The sequence below is a fragment of the Chanodichthys erythropterus genome, chromosome 19 (genome assembly GCF_024489055.1).
Source record: "Chanodichthys erythropterus isolate Z2021 chromosome 19, ASM2448905v1, whole genome shotgun sequence".
NCBI classification, from domain to species: domain Eukaryota; kingdom Metazoa; phylum Chordata; class Actinopteri; order Cypriniformes; family Xenocyprididae; genus Chanodichthys; species Chanodichthys erythropterus.
In genome coordinates, this window is record NC_090239.1 from 27,129,510 (window position 1) to 27,146,478 (window position 16,969).

The window sequence follows — 16,969 nt, forward strand, 5'->3', positions numbered from 1 at the left end:
CTGTCAGAGCAAATGATATAAATATTGTTCGGTTTCTCGCACAAACCGATCGTTTTGTGTCTTAGGACATCAATGTGTCGTCACGAGCCGCAGGGTTTAATTTGGACTTGTCTATGCAAGTTTTATTTATTCTTATAGTAGAAGTTCCCATCCACTAGCATTATTTGACTGACAGACGGCAACGGTTGGAGTTAAAAATCATCATTTGTGTTCTACTGAAGAAACAAAGTCACCTACATCTTGGATGCGCTGGGGGTAAACAGATAAGCATCAAATTTTCATTTTTGGGTGAACTATCCCATTAAGTAATCAATAATTGCAGAAGGCAATATATGTATCAGGGTTTTTGCATTTAACTCTTCATAGGGGTATTAAATTTGCAACATTTCTTTCTTCTTTTCTTTTTCTTTTTTTGAGGCCTACACTTCAAGTCCAAAAAATACAGTCCAATAGCATACCAGAGGTGTTATGCCCATTCACATGCCCCTCAGAACAGAAATAATACTATTTTACAGTTGATAAGATCACACTGGTATAATTAGAACATTCAGTATGTCACGTGACACTGCTACATTCAAATCTGCATTCATTATTTGGCTGGTGCTAAACCAGAGATGGACACGTTCAGTGCTTGTCATATCACTATTCTGTTCCGTGTTTTCAACCACATAATGTAAATACACATAGTAGCCTATTAGAAACAAAAACATCTCTAGTTTTAAAAATACGCACTGATGTCTATGGAAGCGGCAATAACAATCCTTTCATAAGTTGATGTATTTTATTGATATTACACATTGATATCAATCACGTTGATAACATCCCATTGCAAATATCTTAAATCAATAAAGAGCTGCCAGAAAGGTCAGAAATTCAAACTTAATTATAAGAATATAACATATTTATAACATCAACTTAATTTTATAAGGAAAACAAGATTATGTTTCTTACCCCATTGGAAGATGTTTCTTGTTTTAAGCTTAATTTTCACTTAATTTTGATCATTTTTTCAGTAAACAAGACTTATGTAATTTTGTAGTATCTTAATTTAAGAGTATTTATACTGGAAAACAAGACAAAAATGGACAGTACATTTTTTTTTTTTTTTTTTTTGCGATGTACTGGTCATTTTCATGATCTGTCAGTCATCTTTGTGCATAAATGGTAAAGTAGCCTTCATCAGTCTTGATGTATTTTGCATCGAGATGATTCACTTGCTCCTTAACATTTTGATGCATGAGTGTATCAATTTGCATGTTTCTCTGAAACGGAATTGTATCATCACAGCTTCACGAACTGCACCCTTCTGAGAGATGTAGGACTGTACTCTGGTGTAGCTGTCTTATTTCTGTTCTATGTGATCTGCTCTGACTTCTACATTTTCTTGGAGAGGTACATTTCATGACCAAGAATCATGCATTACTTCCTGCTGGGATGTTCAGTCATGGCGCTGATTTACCTCTCAGGTAAATGGTTGCTCGACACATCAAAAACTGCATTTTTGTTTGACTTTTAAAAATGTTGCTCACTTAAATGCTACATTTTGTTGCACTTTTTAAGTTCTGGAAGGAATTCTTTAGGACAGCAGGTCTTTACCACCAATTCATATAATTTTTGTTTCACCTTTGAAAGTTGCATGATTACATTTTGCATATTACGGTTGCCCAAGACTTGTTTTCAGTGTTGTTGTTCTTCCTTTCCATCTGTGAGTGAAAGAGGAAGTCCCACCGCTTCAAAACAAGTTTGCATTTGCCAGATATCCTTCTCAGAACTTAAAAATAAGCCGTTTTAATGTGGGATGCACATACTTTTCAGTGATAATGCCAAGTGTGTTTTTTACTTCTGCTGATAAATTACAGCAAATCACCTTTGCGATATTAAACCGGTTCTGTCTTATATATTTTCTCTTTATCCATCTCATAATTTCAGCTGAAGAAAGGAATATCCACGTGTACCAGAAGCCACGATTTTTTGGCGTTAAGACGGGTCGGAGTGTGATAATATACTGTGTGTCGTCTCAACCGTCTTTGCCGGCTAATGTACAGTGGTTCAAAGACCAGGATTCCAATCCACTCAAGAACCAAAACCAAAAAATAGAAATAAACGAGAGGACTGATAAAAGAAATGCCTCCATTACGATAAGGAAAGTGGAGATTGAAGACAGTGGCAATTATTTTTGCAAACTGAATAATACGCATGGACCGGGAACTGCTCTACAAGTGTCCAGTAAGTGTTGATTTGTTGTTGATGTCATTCACTTTCTTTCTTCGCTTAGCCTGTGTACCATACTAGTTTTTGTTTCTTCCACAGGATACAGTGAGCCCCAAGCTGTCATGCGGAGATCGAGAATCAAGGATGTTATCATTTTCCTTCAGGCTTTTCTGTTGATTTTATGCATTGTCGTTCCTCTGATTCAGTTTTACAAGCTGGTAAGAGCCACACAAACATTCTCTATTGCTTTGTGCACTTGATGTATTTAATGTGTGAGGTATCCATTACTTTTTGGTTACACTTTATTTTTGATAGTCCATTTTAGACATCCTACTAAGTAACTTTGCAACTAGACTATAAGTAGACTGTTAGGGTTAGTAATAAGTTGGCATGTAGTTGCAAAGTTACTTGTAGTCAATGGAAAGTCTTTTGGGAAGCAGACTCTATACACTCTAAAAAACTCTGGGTTAAAAACAACTCAATTTGTGTTGTTTTCAACCCAAGGGCTGGGTAAATATAGAACAGAACACATGTTGGGTTAATTTTAACCAGCAAACTAAGTTGTTTATTTAACCCATCAATGGATTGATTCCTTTTTACTATAATTCTAGCTTATTTTTTCTTTTACTTCATGCATGAATTAATGTTTACGGATGAACTTAAATCCTCTAAATATTTAGAAGAAATTCAAGTGTAATCGACCAGTTTCTGTTGTCCTGTTTCCATCGTAATGGCGCCGATGTCTCACATTCGGCGGGGGAACTGTTAACTTCAGACCGCCGTCCTGAGTTTACACAAACCTGTATTTTACAGAAGACATGCACCAATTTGACGGAGCTGTACTGCTCTCTCCTGAAGAGGTCGCAAAAAGCAATAAATAACTCAACCCCTGGGTTCTTATCGACCAGGATCTGGGTAAAACAAAAACTACCCAAACACTGGGTTAATACGTCTGACCCAGGAGCTGGGTAACACAAAATCTGGAAAAATAACCCCCCAAAAAAATGACCCAAAAGGCTCAACCCAGGACTTAAAATAACTCAAGATTTTTAGAGTGTACTAGGCTAATACTCTCATGACTGCTATGTAGTTACATAGTAGTGTGGACCATCAAAATAAAGTTTACCCAACTTTTTACCTCAATTTGTTGCCGTAGTAAGCACTTACAGCGGTTTCTCATTGTGTTCGGTTTTAGGAGAAGAAAGAAGAAGCGGATTATGAAGAACCTGAGGATGATCACATATATGAGGTGAGTGTTTTGGTTAATTCGGTTATCTAGTTACTGTCATTGTGTTGGTTTACGGTTGGCCGGGTTTTAAGCTCAGAGTGCTGCAGCTATTGTTGCATGCACTACAGGAAGTGAAAACACACATGGTCTGTTGTGATAGACAATGCATGAAATAATATTTGTGCTGTACACACGATTTTATAAAGCAAACAGACCTTATATGAAAGCGAGGCTGTGAGGGATAGACTTACCGTGTTTTCAATAGCATCCGTCGTAAAAAGCTGTATAAAGCTCCTAGATTACATATTCCAGTTTTTTTTCTACTGAAAAGATATTTTTTGCAGCGTTTGTCTGCAGAACAATCCAAAAACACATTAAATAACAGTACAAGCCACTGAAGAGATGCATGTCTTTTCCTCAGCCTCGCTTTCATTCCTGTTAAAAATCAAAGATGGCGCTGTTGTGAAGGTATGCATGTGATGTCACCGTCGACCGTTATGACTGCGGCAAACACACAAAATACATCCAAAACGGGAAAGAGCTTTGTTTTTTTGTTTTTTACAGAAAGCAAAAAGGTCGCTGCAATTCACAGAAACAGCTGTATTCCAGGCATTTTGTGTCAAAATGTTGTATTTTGGGGTAAAATCATACCTTATTTATGTATTGTTAAATATTGTGTTGACAACTCATAAATTAAATATTTAGCATCTTATATTCTGCATAATTGGGTGTTTTTAAATAAATACTGACAAAAACTATACAAGTTTTAGGGCTGGACTATATGACCAAATAACATTGATACAAGTCAGTGGTTCCCAAACTGGGGTACGTGATATGACAAAAGGGGGTACGCGAACAAAATGCTGCGTAGTTCATTTAATTCTACATTAAAATAATATTAAAATAGAGCATGTGTTTCTAACTGCCAAAATGTCGTAAATCCAGTACATTTAGTCAGATTACCTCATCATTTGCAGTCAAAAATGACTCCACATGTGAGTTGTGTCCACACAAGCAGCATATTATAGATTGTGTGCCGAATCTGCTGCCTTAAATTGCACTAAATTACTGTCGTTCATGACAGTGCACCTTTGTAAAAGTGGGGATTTAGCACTTACTCGCATGAACAACAAATATAGACACAGATAGGCTAATGAATTAATTTCGATTTAAGACTCAAACTTTCTCCGGTAGGCCTACAAAAACATACCTTGTGTGAGTTCTTGTATTTAATGATGATAACGAGCAAGAATGCATTTGTTCCCAAATATCCACATGACTGCAAACATGACATTATTATACAATAGGTCAAAAAACAAAACGTACATTTTAAACACAGTACTGCCAGTATTTACTCTATTTTGCAATGAAATAATAACGAAAACCACAGCAGAACTACAACACACGTCTGTGTTTCACGAACAATTCTGCGGCTTTGAACGAATTGTGAGAGTCGATTCAATGATTCATTCACAGCCACTTGCTTCATTACTGAATGAATGACTCGATGACTCACTCCTAAAAACAGTGACTTGCTGCCACCTACTGGCGGTTTTAGTTTAATATTTAACAGTTTTACTTAGTTTTACCATCATTTCATATTTCTCTATTGAACATTTTTATTTAAAACATTATTTATTTCATAAAGTTATTCATAAAGCTAAAAAAATGCACTGGAAAATCAATTTAGGGGCAAATATTGTCCCTTAATGGTAAAGGTGTGACTGCAGTCGAAGTGGAAGAGAGGGGGTACGCAGAAGGATGGTAATGCCTTCAGGGGGTACTCCACGCTAAAAAGTTTGGGAACCACAGATATAAGTGATTACTCCAATTTAGACATATCTATAGTGTAGTTTATAAAAAAGCATTCAAAGGCAGATTTGCTTTATGTATTTCCCGGCGTCAAAATCAGGCACATATAAATGTCGGGAAACCCGATTCCTGGCTGCATGTCAATACCCATGGATTAGGTTTCTTTGACGTTATAAGGAACACTTTCAAGCCCAACTTTCAGGGTAATCGTTTGTTTAACTCATGTTTTCTCAGTTTCTTCTATTAAATCCAGTCATGCAGCAGGTTCTTTTGTCACCCGGTCTGGCCGAGGGAGCGTGACATCAATGCATACCCTCTATTGGAACATTTCTAACCTTTTCAAGTTCCGGTCCTCAAATTTGATTGGCTGAGCAGCGTTCCAAGAGTTCCTTTGGTCTTTGTCAGACAGACTGTCCTGTTGTACTGCAAAATATGTATTTTTGACTTGTTTTACTGTATAAATATAGTACCTTATGACATTCTGTTGACTGTAAGTCCATTTCAGGCAAGTCATTTCACTTGGCAGCCATCTTTGAAACGCCTCTCAGGCAGCTATTTCAGTCATGCAAGTGCAGCTCCTATCTTTTTGCATGGGGAAACATCAAATTCTCCAAATCTGTTCACCAATCTTACAATTAAATTTCATATTTGAAATCACCAATGAAATATGACAACGACTGTCTCGTATATTTTGTTTCTAAACACAAATCATGGTAAAAAAAAACCTGCATTTTTCATGCTGGACCAGCCAATGCGCCTGTGCAGTCATAGGCACATGTTTCAAAATACTGACAGTTTCTATTGCAACCAGAGCTTTTCAAACAAGCTGCAGTGACACAATGACTTATTCCGCCATATTTTGCGTTGCATTGTTAGGAACCACTCGACAGTTGATTCTGCGTTGGCTTCATTTGGAATTAATTTATTTGGTGGAACTAAAATAGACAAATTAACTAGCACTAATGAATTATAAACCTTTTTCTGGTCTAAGAAGAATAGTTTATTACGTCTATATTATAGTTTTGCTCGATTGCTAACACAATTCATGGAACAATTTTCTCACAACTGCACACATCAGTGTATACAAACCTCAATCTGTCATGTCAAAATCAAATATTTTATTTGTCAGAATCAAACTTTGGCCTCAGATGACACACAAAACCTACAAATACTCAGACTACTTTCCTGCCCAGTGAACACTAATGAGATCAACTCATAACACTGTAACAAACACCTCCTATTGAGATTCAGGAATATTTGTGTTGCTTTATGTCTATTATAGCATACAACATAAACGAAAGAGTGCAGATACAGTAAAATACAACCAATGTAATAATTTTCATTATACTACTATAAAGAATTGAATATGTACTTGGTATGCAACACAATACAGTATACTGTCAATTACAGTGCAGTAAAAAGTAAATAAATCAAGAATCCGCTGCAACTTTCATTACAGTATTATAGCAGTTTCTTGGTCTTCTGACAAAAACTTTCTCTGCATTTCTCAGTTCTGCAAAAATATAGTACATGTAAAACAAACGGCTACAAATAAATTTGTCAATCACGAGTTTGAGGGTGTACAACATTTTCTGTTTACTGTATAGTGACATTTCCCTCATTTAAACTACTGTACTGTACTGTAATTATATGTGTAAGTAGGTTAAAAACCCTGTAGATCTTTCATCTCTCTCTCCAGTGCATTTTCTAAAGCACACAATCATCTGTGCTCCTGTTTATACTATCCTGAGATTCTGATCATCAGTTTGCTACTTACAGTTTTTTTTCAACAGCTTACACAGAAAATCCTTACTTGTCACACAATTTCTATTTACTGTGTAATACTGCATTCACAACCACAAATGCTTACAATAAAGAAATAGTTTGGTTTCAATATTACTTTCATGAATATTTCAACATCTCTCTGTCAATTACTTCCAGTCTTGTACAGAAATGCACATAGGAGCTCATGAAAGAAGAGCTTTAGGCTTTGAATAACTGTGTGCATATGATATATCCAAAAATAGAATATTACAGCAAAGGTGTTTGCAACATAAGACAAATGTTTGCTTTTGAGATGTGTTTGTGATATTTTGAATGCAGTGCTTCATTTATGTAAGGCATTTTGCATTTTGTGTGTGCAATTCTTGGATTTGTGTGTAAAGTTTGGAAAAAAAGAGGCAAGTTTTGAAAATGTGTGTAAGCAGTTGAAAAAAACTCATGTTTACTGATGGATAAATGTGTGCTATTTGAGTTCACAATGAGACACTTGAGTTAATTATATTATGTGTTTTGTGTTTTATGAATGAGAACATGGTTAAAGTGAGGGTGTTTTGTGTAGAGTTTTGCAGAAATCATGGAGAAAATTGGAATGTGTGACGTGTTAAAGGGATAGTCGTCCAAACATGAAAATTCTGTCATTAATTACTCTCCCTCATGTCTTTCCAAACCCGTAAGACTTTTGTTGATCTTCAGAACACAAATGAAGCTTTCTGTCCCTCCATTGACAACTACACAACTTCTACTTTCAAGCCCCAGAAAGGTTGTAAAGACGTCATTAAAGTAATCCATGTGACTCCAGTGGTTTAACCTCAGTTTTATGAAGCGACATGAGTGCTTTGTTTACATAAAAAAATAATAATTTACCATTTTATTTACAAAATATTCATCTCCAACAAGCATTCACGCAACAACATCTGCTCTCGCGTCAACACAACACGCATTTATCACGTGAACGCTCTCGTAAATTTTTTTTTTTTAATGCAAATAAAGCACTCGTGTCACTTCATAAAACTGAGGTTAAACCACTGGAGTCACATGGATAATGACATCTTTACTACCTTTCTGGGGCTTGAATATGGTAGTTGCGTAGCTGTCAATGGAGATACAGAAAACTCTCAGATTTCACCAAAAAGATCACAGGTGTGAAAATCTTGCAGGTGTGGAACGACATGAGGGTGAGTAATAAATGACAGACTTTTCATTTTTGGGTGAACTAACCCCTAACCCTTTAAATGTTTTAAGAAATGTCTCTTTGTTTTGAGAACTGAATGAATGGTTTGGGAAATTGTGCCACTGAATCAGTTATAGTAGTGTGTTAGCAATCGAGAAAAACTGATAAATTAAACTGTTAATGAAATGCATGGCTTTCTATGCCTTATTGCTTCAGTATAGTAGTTTGACAGCATCACATGTTCTTAAATTTCTTTGAAATCCATCTGTTTTTTCTCTCTGTGCTGTACAGGGTTTAGAAATTGAGCAATGTGGTGGTGATATATACGAGGACATCTCTACTTACGCCCAGCCCACAGATGCAGCATGGGATGTTGAATCCCCTGACCAAGAGTGAGAAAAAACACTTCCATCAGATATCAGCTTTGACACCAGACACAATGATTACATTCAATCCACTGTCACGACTGATGCTCTGTTTGTGTATGCACACTGATGATGTCACTGAGTGTGAGTGTATGTTTAAAAAAGATTTCACTTGAAAGCATGAAACTATTATCTCGGTAGGAGTAACTATGCCGTTTATATAAGTTTTGATGAGGTTGTGACACTTACACATTTACATATCAATAATTCAAGGACATTCCTGGCTAACATGGAATGTTCTCAGAACGTTGTGGCAAGGTTCCAGTAATGTTTATAGAATGTTCATTCAGAGTTATATGGCCTTTAAGGCGAGACACCCCAGGTGAATAGGTTAAAAAAATTAACTAATAGATATCGCCATACTACCCCAGGTGATTGATTACATTAAAAATTGCAAACATTTTTTGTATTACAAGTTTTCTAAAATGTAATGTTTAAATATGCACATGAGATATTATCTAATTAAATATGCACTAATTTGCATACATTTCTAAAACAAAAATCTGAATATTGGATGACATCAAGTTCACAGTTCTCGATTAATTTTTTTGACATATTAAATTTAAAGGTTTTTACAGAGGGAATTTTGGATATCTCTTTTTATCACTCCATAAATCAGAAAATACTATCAACAGCCAGAAAGAATATATATTTTCACCATTTTTTTAGGAATAAAATGTTCAGGCAAATTATATATCAACAAATCCCTCTGTAAAAACCTTCAGAATATAGATAGGAATAAAACTAAAGTTTGGTGTAAGTTCTGCTAAAGTGGAGATTTCTTACTCAGAGAAGGAGAAAAAAAATAATTTTGAGAAAACAGCCTGTAATTGAAATCTGTAGATGCAAATAGATAAAGTGCTATAAAATATACACTTAAAAGTGTATTTTGGATGTTTTCTTTCCACCAGTCTGAATAAAAACACTTTATGAAAAGCCAAAAAGTGCAACAGGTGCCTGAAAAACTGCGTTTTTGCCTGTAGCGTCTCACCTTAAAGGGTTAGTTCACCCAAAAATGAAAATTCTGTCATTTATTACTTCCCATTATAATTAATCTTCAGAACACAAATTAAGATATTTTACTTGAAATCCGATGGCTCAGTGAGGCCTCCATATGAAGCAATGTCACTTCCTCTCTCAAGATCCATAAAGGTACTAACAACATATTTAAATCGGTTCATGTGAGTACAGTGGTTCAATATTAATATTATAAAGCGATGAGAATATTTTTGAAGCGCCAAAAATAACAAAATAACGACTTGTTTAGTGATGGCCGATTTCAAAACAATGCTTCAGGAAGCATCAGAGCACAGTGAATCAGTGTGTCGAATCTGCTGTTCGGAGCGCCAAAGTCACGTGATTTCAGCCGTTGGCAGTTTGAAACGCGATCCGAATCATGATTCGACACGCTGATTCACTTATGATCCGATGCTTCAAGAAGCAGTGTTTTGAAATCGGCCATCACTAAGTCGTTATTTTGTTATTTTTGGCGCTCCAAAAATATTCTCGTCGCTTTATAATATTAATATTGAACCACTGACCACTGTGCTCACATGAACCGATTTAAATATGTTTTAGTACCTTTATGGAACTTGAGAGAGGAAATGACATTGCGTCCTATGGAGGCCAAACTGAGCCATGGGATTTTAACTAAAATATCTTAATTTGTGTTCTGAAGATGAACGAAGGTCTTATTGGTGTGGAACGGCATGAGGGTAAGTAGAATAAATGACAGAATTTTCATTTTTGGGTGAACTAACCCTTTAATAATGTTATCAAAACATTACTGCAAAAAAGTTATTTACACATTTTTCTGAAACATTTTAGTTGGACATTAGTCTGTTTTGTTATTAAATGTTACCAACTACTTTTTCCAGAAGGTTCAGAGAACGTTTAACATTTATATAATACTTGCAATATGAAAAATGTTTTCTGTAACGTTCACATAACTGAGAAAAAAAAATGTTTTTAAAACATTTTAAAACCCAAACGTTTTGAACGTTCTGAGATATAACATTTTCATAACTTAATGAGAATCTTAGTAAAATGTTCTGGAACATATTTTTGTTAACTGGGTTGTAATACATTATTTTAATTGTTTGTTTTCTTCAATACTCATTTTACTAACAGATATTTTAATGTACTGTGTATTACGTGCTAGTTTTTTGAGTGTGTTTGTCTTATAAATGCAGTGGCTCTGGCTATTCTTTCGTGAGAAGGTGCTGTGTATGTGGAAATAAAAATACTAGTGGTAAGGAACTGCTCAGAGCTTATAGGGGCCTGCAAATGAAATGTCTACTTTCACTTCATATCTGTTAAAATAAGCATGTGAAAATCAGGTGTTTTCCACAAAGCAGCTTTTTTTGGTCAGTTTTTGCTATATTTTCTTTGCATTATATCTGATATAGACTCTACAAGTGTGATGAAAGAGCATCTGCACAGCGTCTGTAGTGTACAAGCATTGCCAATGTCACAAATTTGCTATTTTACTAGTAAAATATTGCAAAATCCTAAACGTGTTTTTCATTTTATGTCAGTATTTTTTTGAATTTTACCCTAATCCGTTTATATAAACAGAAAAAAAAAATCCTAGATTTTCAATGAGGTCTCAGATCACATTTGGACACTTTGGACCCACATATATGTATTAAGATAATTGGAGAGATAGGATAATACACATAAGTATGGAAAGAGAGAACCTAAGAAATACAAAAAGAGACACATGCTGACACAAAAAGACAGACTAGCAGAGCGTTCAGTCTTCTGAGGTGATGTAAGATATGTAGGGAGGAGAAGCGCGCCATCTTATGGCCATTCAGACAAACTAGCTGTCCTTTTCAGGCCGGAATACACACGACTTTTCTTCAGATTTTGCTCCTGTTTAGTCTGAAGGAGTCGACGCTAGGCTAGTTGCCGAAAGTCAGAGCCAGTCAGTAGATTTGAACTGACAGATTTCACAGAAAATCGCAGAGATTCCGATTTTTATCTTTAGACTATGACATCCAGTCGGAGGATATCAGACATGTTTGATATTTTGAGCCTGATTTTACAGTAGGCCTACATATTACCTGTGTCCCAATTCAGAGGCTGCATGAGGAAGCGGACTTCAAAATTGTTTTCTTTTGTCATGTGTGTCTCCTAGCAAGTTAGCAACTGCAAGCGCTATAGTATGAAGCTTATTTCTGCCACAAAAGAAAAAAAAAAATCATGCTTTGATAAATCATGAAAAGATCATGAGAAGATACTTTGATCATCTGAGATGTAATAAGTAAGACATAAAAAGTCGATGACATAGGCCTACTAGGACAAAATTGCGACTTAAAAGTCATAATTATTAGGCAATTGTGCATTTCGACTTTTAAAATCATATTTCGACTTTTTATATAATTGTGACTTTCACAGACAGAGTTTTGATTAAGCCAGGATTAGTTTATAGGGCATTTAATAGCTTTTATAAATGTCCATTAGAAAAAAACATCTTGACACAAAACAATGGCACTGACATATTTTAAGATAAGTGTGTGCTATTGTAAGGTTATGAAAGCCAAATGTCCTAATTGAACTAAGGACTAATCCTGGCTTAAGCTCTGTCTGTGAAACGCTTTAAGGTAGCTATAATTTTGACTTCATCATAATTATGACATTATGTCATTTTTGTGAATGACTTTTTAAATCATAATTTCTGCTTTTTCGGCTATATCCTAATTATGACATAAGTCATACAGTAATTATGAGATGAAAAGTAGAAGTTATGACATACTAAGTCATCATTATGAGTAGAAATTACGACATAGTTATTATAATTTCAACTTTTTAAGTCATAATTTCGATTCTGTCATAATTGTGACAATTCAACTTTTTGAAAGTTAAGAAAGTTGAGTTTTTGAAAGTCATAATTTAAACTTTTTTGTCATAATTTAGATTTTTTTATCCCATAATTTTGATTTTTAATCATATTTTTGACTTTTTATAAGTTTTTTATAAATTTTTATAATTTCTTTAATTTTTAAAAATATTAAATTTTTCTACTTTTAATTTCATCATAACATAGAATCAACTTTTTAAGTTATAATTTTGATTAATCTCAGAATTTTGACTATAATTACGACTAAACGTCATAATTTTTAAATGGTGGAAGGAAATGGTCATCCATATTCATAATGGTGTGTGTGTGTGTGTGTGTGTGTGTGTGTGTGTGTGTGTGTGTGTGTGTGTGTGTGTGTGTGTGTGTGTGTGTGTGTGTGTGTGTGTGAGATCTTCAGCCGTTTATTGGATGATGTCCAGTTTTTATACAAAACATTTTGTTTTAAAAGGAATTTATAACCTTTCTTTATGTTTCATAAATAAATTCACTAAATATATAAATATATAAAAGTTTTTATTGAATGCCAGAAATATAAAATATATATATTTTTATGTCATCACTACATTTTTGCATAGTAATGTAACAGCCAGAGTAAAGGATCCATTAATAAATAAATTATTAAATAAGTATAAAAGATTTTATGCAAAATATATAATATATTTTAAATTAAAATAAATAATAAATCTAAATAACACTATTAAATATCTTAAATATCAATAAATAGTCTAAAAATAGAATAAAAAACAATAAATAAACATAAAACTCTTTTTCAAATGTAAAACAATCTACTGTAAGACAACATTATAAAAGAGGAGGAAACACTGATTAATAACACTGAAAGGCTTTTGTGTTCTTCTGTCAATGGAGAGAAGCTTCCAGAGGTCCCGTCATTAAACCTGAGTGTGGAAGGGGAAAAACTCCAGCTGGTTCATGAAACTTATGACCCGTTTTCTGACGATCTCCCAGCTTTTCCCTCCGTCCTCCTGCAGGAGTAAAACAACAGTTAGTTCACCATTAGGATCTAGGAGTGTTTCACATTCACAGCTGAGGGTTCAGAATCTCACCTTGTTCAGCTCTGTCATTTGTCTCAGTCTTTCAAAATAAAGATGCAGCTTTTTGTTCCTCTTCATCTTGTAATCACCCTGCATTCAGAAAGAAATGAATGAGTTGCTCTGACTTGACTGTTGCTGACAATATGTAAATGTAAAAATCTATGCTATATTCTCACACATGAGCGCAGTCCATCAATCTGCGTATGGACGATGTTTAAGAAATCATCCAATTTTGTAGCGTCCCAGGGGACGACGGCATCGTCGAAGAGGTCAGCGATCTCTACCAGAGCCTGAATGACGAACAGGATCTGCTTCTCAGTCTGAGAAGAATAAACATAGATATATGTGAATACAGATTCATAATCAACAGCACAAGTTAGGGGTCTTTTATGAAAAATCATTTTTACTAACCTCTGCTCTTCTGTGGTTATTGATCAGCTCATATGGGATAGGGTTGATGTCCTCATGGTCATTATGGATTTTCTCACCCTGCAAAATATTCAGAAAGAAGAATTTAATGAAGAGATCTTGATCAAAATGAACAGATTTAGATCTGAATGCTGACCTGAACTAAACATCCAGTTAGCTAACTGCATCTGGTTAGTTAAGTTAAAATGAATATGGGAAAAAATGTGTATTTTAGGCGCTGTTGTTTTTTTTTTAGCACTTTAACCCTGTATATATATATATATATATATATATATATATATATATATATATATATATATATATTGTATAAAGGCTCTTTTATTACTTATACACTGTAAAAAATTGTTGGTTTAACTTAAAAAAGTAAGTTACCTAGTTGTCTTAAAATTTTGAGTTCATTGAAATAAAAAAATTGAGTTAATACAATGAAGGCGATTGGTTTAATCAACAGAAACTCAAAATATTATGTTATCTGAACCACATTAATTATTAAAGTTGATTTGACAAAAGAAAAATTATATGATAAATTATGAAAATATTTTTTTACAGTGATAAGTAATACAAATGTTGTGTTTTTTATGTTTGTATCATTGATATGGCTCATATTGAGAATATGAAGATCACACTTGAGGATGTTTATTCAGAGGCCAAAAATATAAGTTGTTATTTACAGCACATGGTCAAAAAAGAAGAAATTCTGATAGCTTGTAATATCAGTGAGATCAGACTACTTACATAAAATGCATATAAATATCAGTTGTCACTAGATCTCCTAATAATATTTCAAGATTATATTTAAATGATTAGTTTTATGATCAATAGTTAATTTTAGGAGGCAAATCATGCAATGCAATACTGATGATTGACATACACGTTCCTCAAAAGCCTGATGGATCATATTTGATACTAAGTTACTTCAGTCAGTGTTCATCTTCAAATATTATTAACAATATTAAAGATATTCTTACATTTATTTTACATATGTATCACATTCTAAACTTATACTAAAAGACTTAGATTTGTAAACTATCAATCAGAGGGCAGAAGGTGAAGATTGTATTTTTCAGCAAAATTTTGATCATTTTGGTATTAGAGGCATGTATTAAATATGATATATTAGGTTTTATAGGGTTAAACACTTTAAAAAAAATGAGAATAGAAATAGAATAAGAATAGAAAAACACTCACCATCGTTCTGATCAGATCCAAAGAGATTCCATGATGCTGCTGAAACTTGTGTTTAATCCACCTGCAGCTCAGCTCAGAGCTGACACTGCACACTGACAGGAGGAGGAGCAGCTGGACGTTCATGTTGTCTTCTCGAGTCTCTGATGATTGATTCCACAGGTTGATCCACTCGATGAGCTGCTGCTTCAATACTCCGGTTGTTCTTAGCTGCTGTTGGATGATCTTGTGTCTTCTCCTCCATTGTTGTCCTCCTTTTAAACTTCCGAATCGAAATTTCACTTTCCAGTTGTAAACGGATGGATCACACCTGATCACACCTGTAAACCACACAGTGCGTAATAGTTTTGTTTTAGTTAGAATGTGATCTAATAAACAAATACAAATTACACTTGAATAAACACCACAGAGGGATATTAGTAATGTTAAGTAGCCTGCACAATTCAATAACATTTAAAGAGAGAGAGTGCATTTTATATGGCTAACAAAACATCTAGCCTAAATAAATAGCTACATAAAATATATACAAAATATTTTAATCACAATTCATTTATTAATATCTATCGTCTATCTATTCTGTCTGTCTGTCTATCTATCCTACCTATCATTTATTAATTTTTTTTATACATTTCGTGGTTTGAAGAAGAAGAAGGAAGGGCAGGTTTCTTGGCGTGAGAGCGTGAACTTTGACTCTTAGGCTACAGTAGAATTTGGGAGAAAAAATTCCAGCGCGGAATACCTGAGAAAGTGAAATCGAAAGCGAGTGACGTTATTTCATATTTCAGTGAATCATCAGTGCACGTGAAGTATTGTATTAAAATTATTGCAAGAATATTAGCCAGTGAAAAGACTAATTTGTGGGATAAATCAATTCTAGGCTTTATAAAAATAAAAAATATAGCCTATATTGTCATTTTCGCGAATGCCGCCCGGTAATGCTGATGACGTAATGCCTTGAGACGATAACGCGACAGATGATGATAATAATAGGCTTATAATAATAATAATAATGAGAAGAAGAATAAAATAAAAATAAAATCTGGTTTAAATAAATAAATAGGAATACATACATAAAATGGCACGTAACATGATAGCTCTGACCCTAAATACATAGGCTAAAGACAGGCCGTTAAAAATAGTCAGCTTCTAAAGCGTTATTTTTATGCGTCAGTTAATTTTTTAATAAATTTAATTTTACTCTTGTTAATGTTTTTATTCCACATTTGTTTTGGGGGGATTTATCATATATATATATATATATATATTTTTTTTAAATTATATAAATAAATAAAAAAAAAAAATTTTAAAATAGGTTTTTATACAAAAACAGCTGTTTATGTAAAATTCACTTTATAAAAGCATTTCTAAATTTTATTCATGGGGGTAACATGGATAATTTGACATGGTTTAGTGTAAGATTTTTGCCCTGCTTATCACATGATACATAGATCTTATGTATGATTAATTGAAGACATTATACTGTTATCATAAGTGAATGTAGTGTCAGTTTAGTTATGCCATTTGTACTCAATTTCTTTGAATTATTTTTATGAGAAAAATTGAGTAGAAATTACTCAGGTGCATGTTGAAGACATGTAAAAGCTAAGTGGTCAAACACAAATTAGATGAGTTCAAAATAGCTACTTAGAAGTCTGATGCACATAGTTGCCTCAATTTTTTTGAGTAAAACCAAGGCAAGATTTTTTTACAGTGCATCTTTTGGAAAATGCAGTTTTAAAAGTAAAAACACTTACCAGTAGATGGCTGCAGAGCTCCACTATTTTCCATACGTTTTTTTTTTTTTTTTTC

The 16,969-nt window shown here is 33.9% G+C and overlaps 2 protein-coding genes across 2 annotated transcripts; one reads left to right on the top strand and one right to left on the bottom strand.

The window, feature by feature from the left end:
• Positions 1-1,294: 1,294 nt before the first annotated feature.
• On the top strand, positions 1,295-9,759 carry cd79b (CD79b molecule, immunoglobulin-associated beta). The gene is made up of 5 exons (XM_067369527.1): positions 1,295-1,466; positions 1,930-2,226; positions 2,311-2,429; positions 3,407-3,460; positions 8,496-9,759. Exons 1-5 carry the CDS (start codon positions 1,415-1,417, stop codon positions 8,598-8,600), a joined length of 627 nt encoding a protein of 208 aa, XP_067225628.1. The 5' UTR covers positions 1,295-1,414; the 3' UTR covers positions 8,601-9,759.
• A 3,625-nt stretch (positions 9,760-13,384) lies between these two features.
• Positions 13,385-15,286, bottom strand: ifnphi4 (interferon phi 4). The gene is made up of 5 exons (XM_067370032.1): positions 15,164-15,286; positions 13,958-14,035; positions 13,723-13,866; positions 13,559-13,636; positions 13,385-13,477 (listed from the first exon to the last, which is right to left on the bottom strand). Exons 1-5 carry the CDS (start codon positions 15,284-15,286, stop codon positions 13,385-13,387), a joined length of 516 nt encoding a protein of 171 aa, XP_067226133.1.
• Positions 15,287-16,969: the final 1,683 nt, after the last annotated feature.

Excerpts from the sequence above, each read along its gene's own strand:
- cd79b (XM_067369527.1), top strand. The coding sequence starts at position 1,415 with ATGCATTACTTCCTGCTGGGATGTTCAGTCATGGCGCTGATTTACCTC. Across the intron at positions 2,430-3,406 it reads TGATTCAGTTTTACAAGCTG|GAGAAGAAAGAAGAAGCGGA; the intron begins GTAAGAGCCACA and ends GTTCGGTTTTAG. Across the intron at positions 3,461-8,495 it reads AGGATGATCACATATATGAG|GGTTTAGAAATTGAGCAATG; the intron begins GTGAGTGTTTTG and ends TGTGCTGTACAG.
- ifnphi4 (XM_067370032.1), bottom strand. The coding sequence starts at position 15,286 with ATGAACGTCCAGCTGCTCCTCCTCCTGTCAGTGTGCAGTGTCAGCTCT. Across the intron at positions 13,867-13,957 it reads ATAACCACAGAAGAGCAGAG|ACTGAGAAGCAGATCCTGTT; the intron begins GTTAGTAAAAAT and ends TATTCTTCTCAG. Across the intron at positions 13,478-13,558 it reads AAATGACAGAGCTGAACAAG|GAGGACGGAGGGAAAAGCTG; the intron begins GTGAGATTCTGA and ends TTACTCCTGCAG.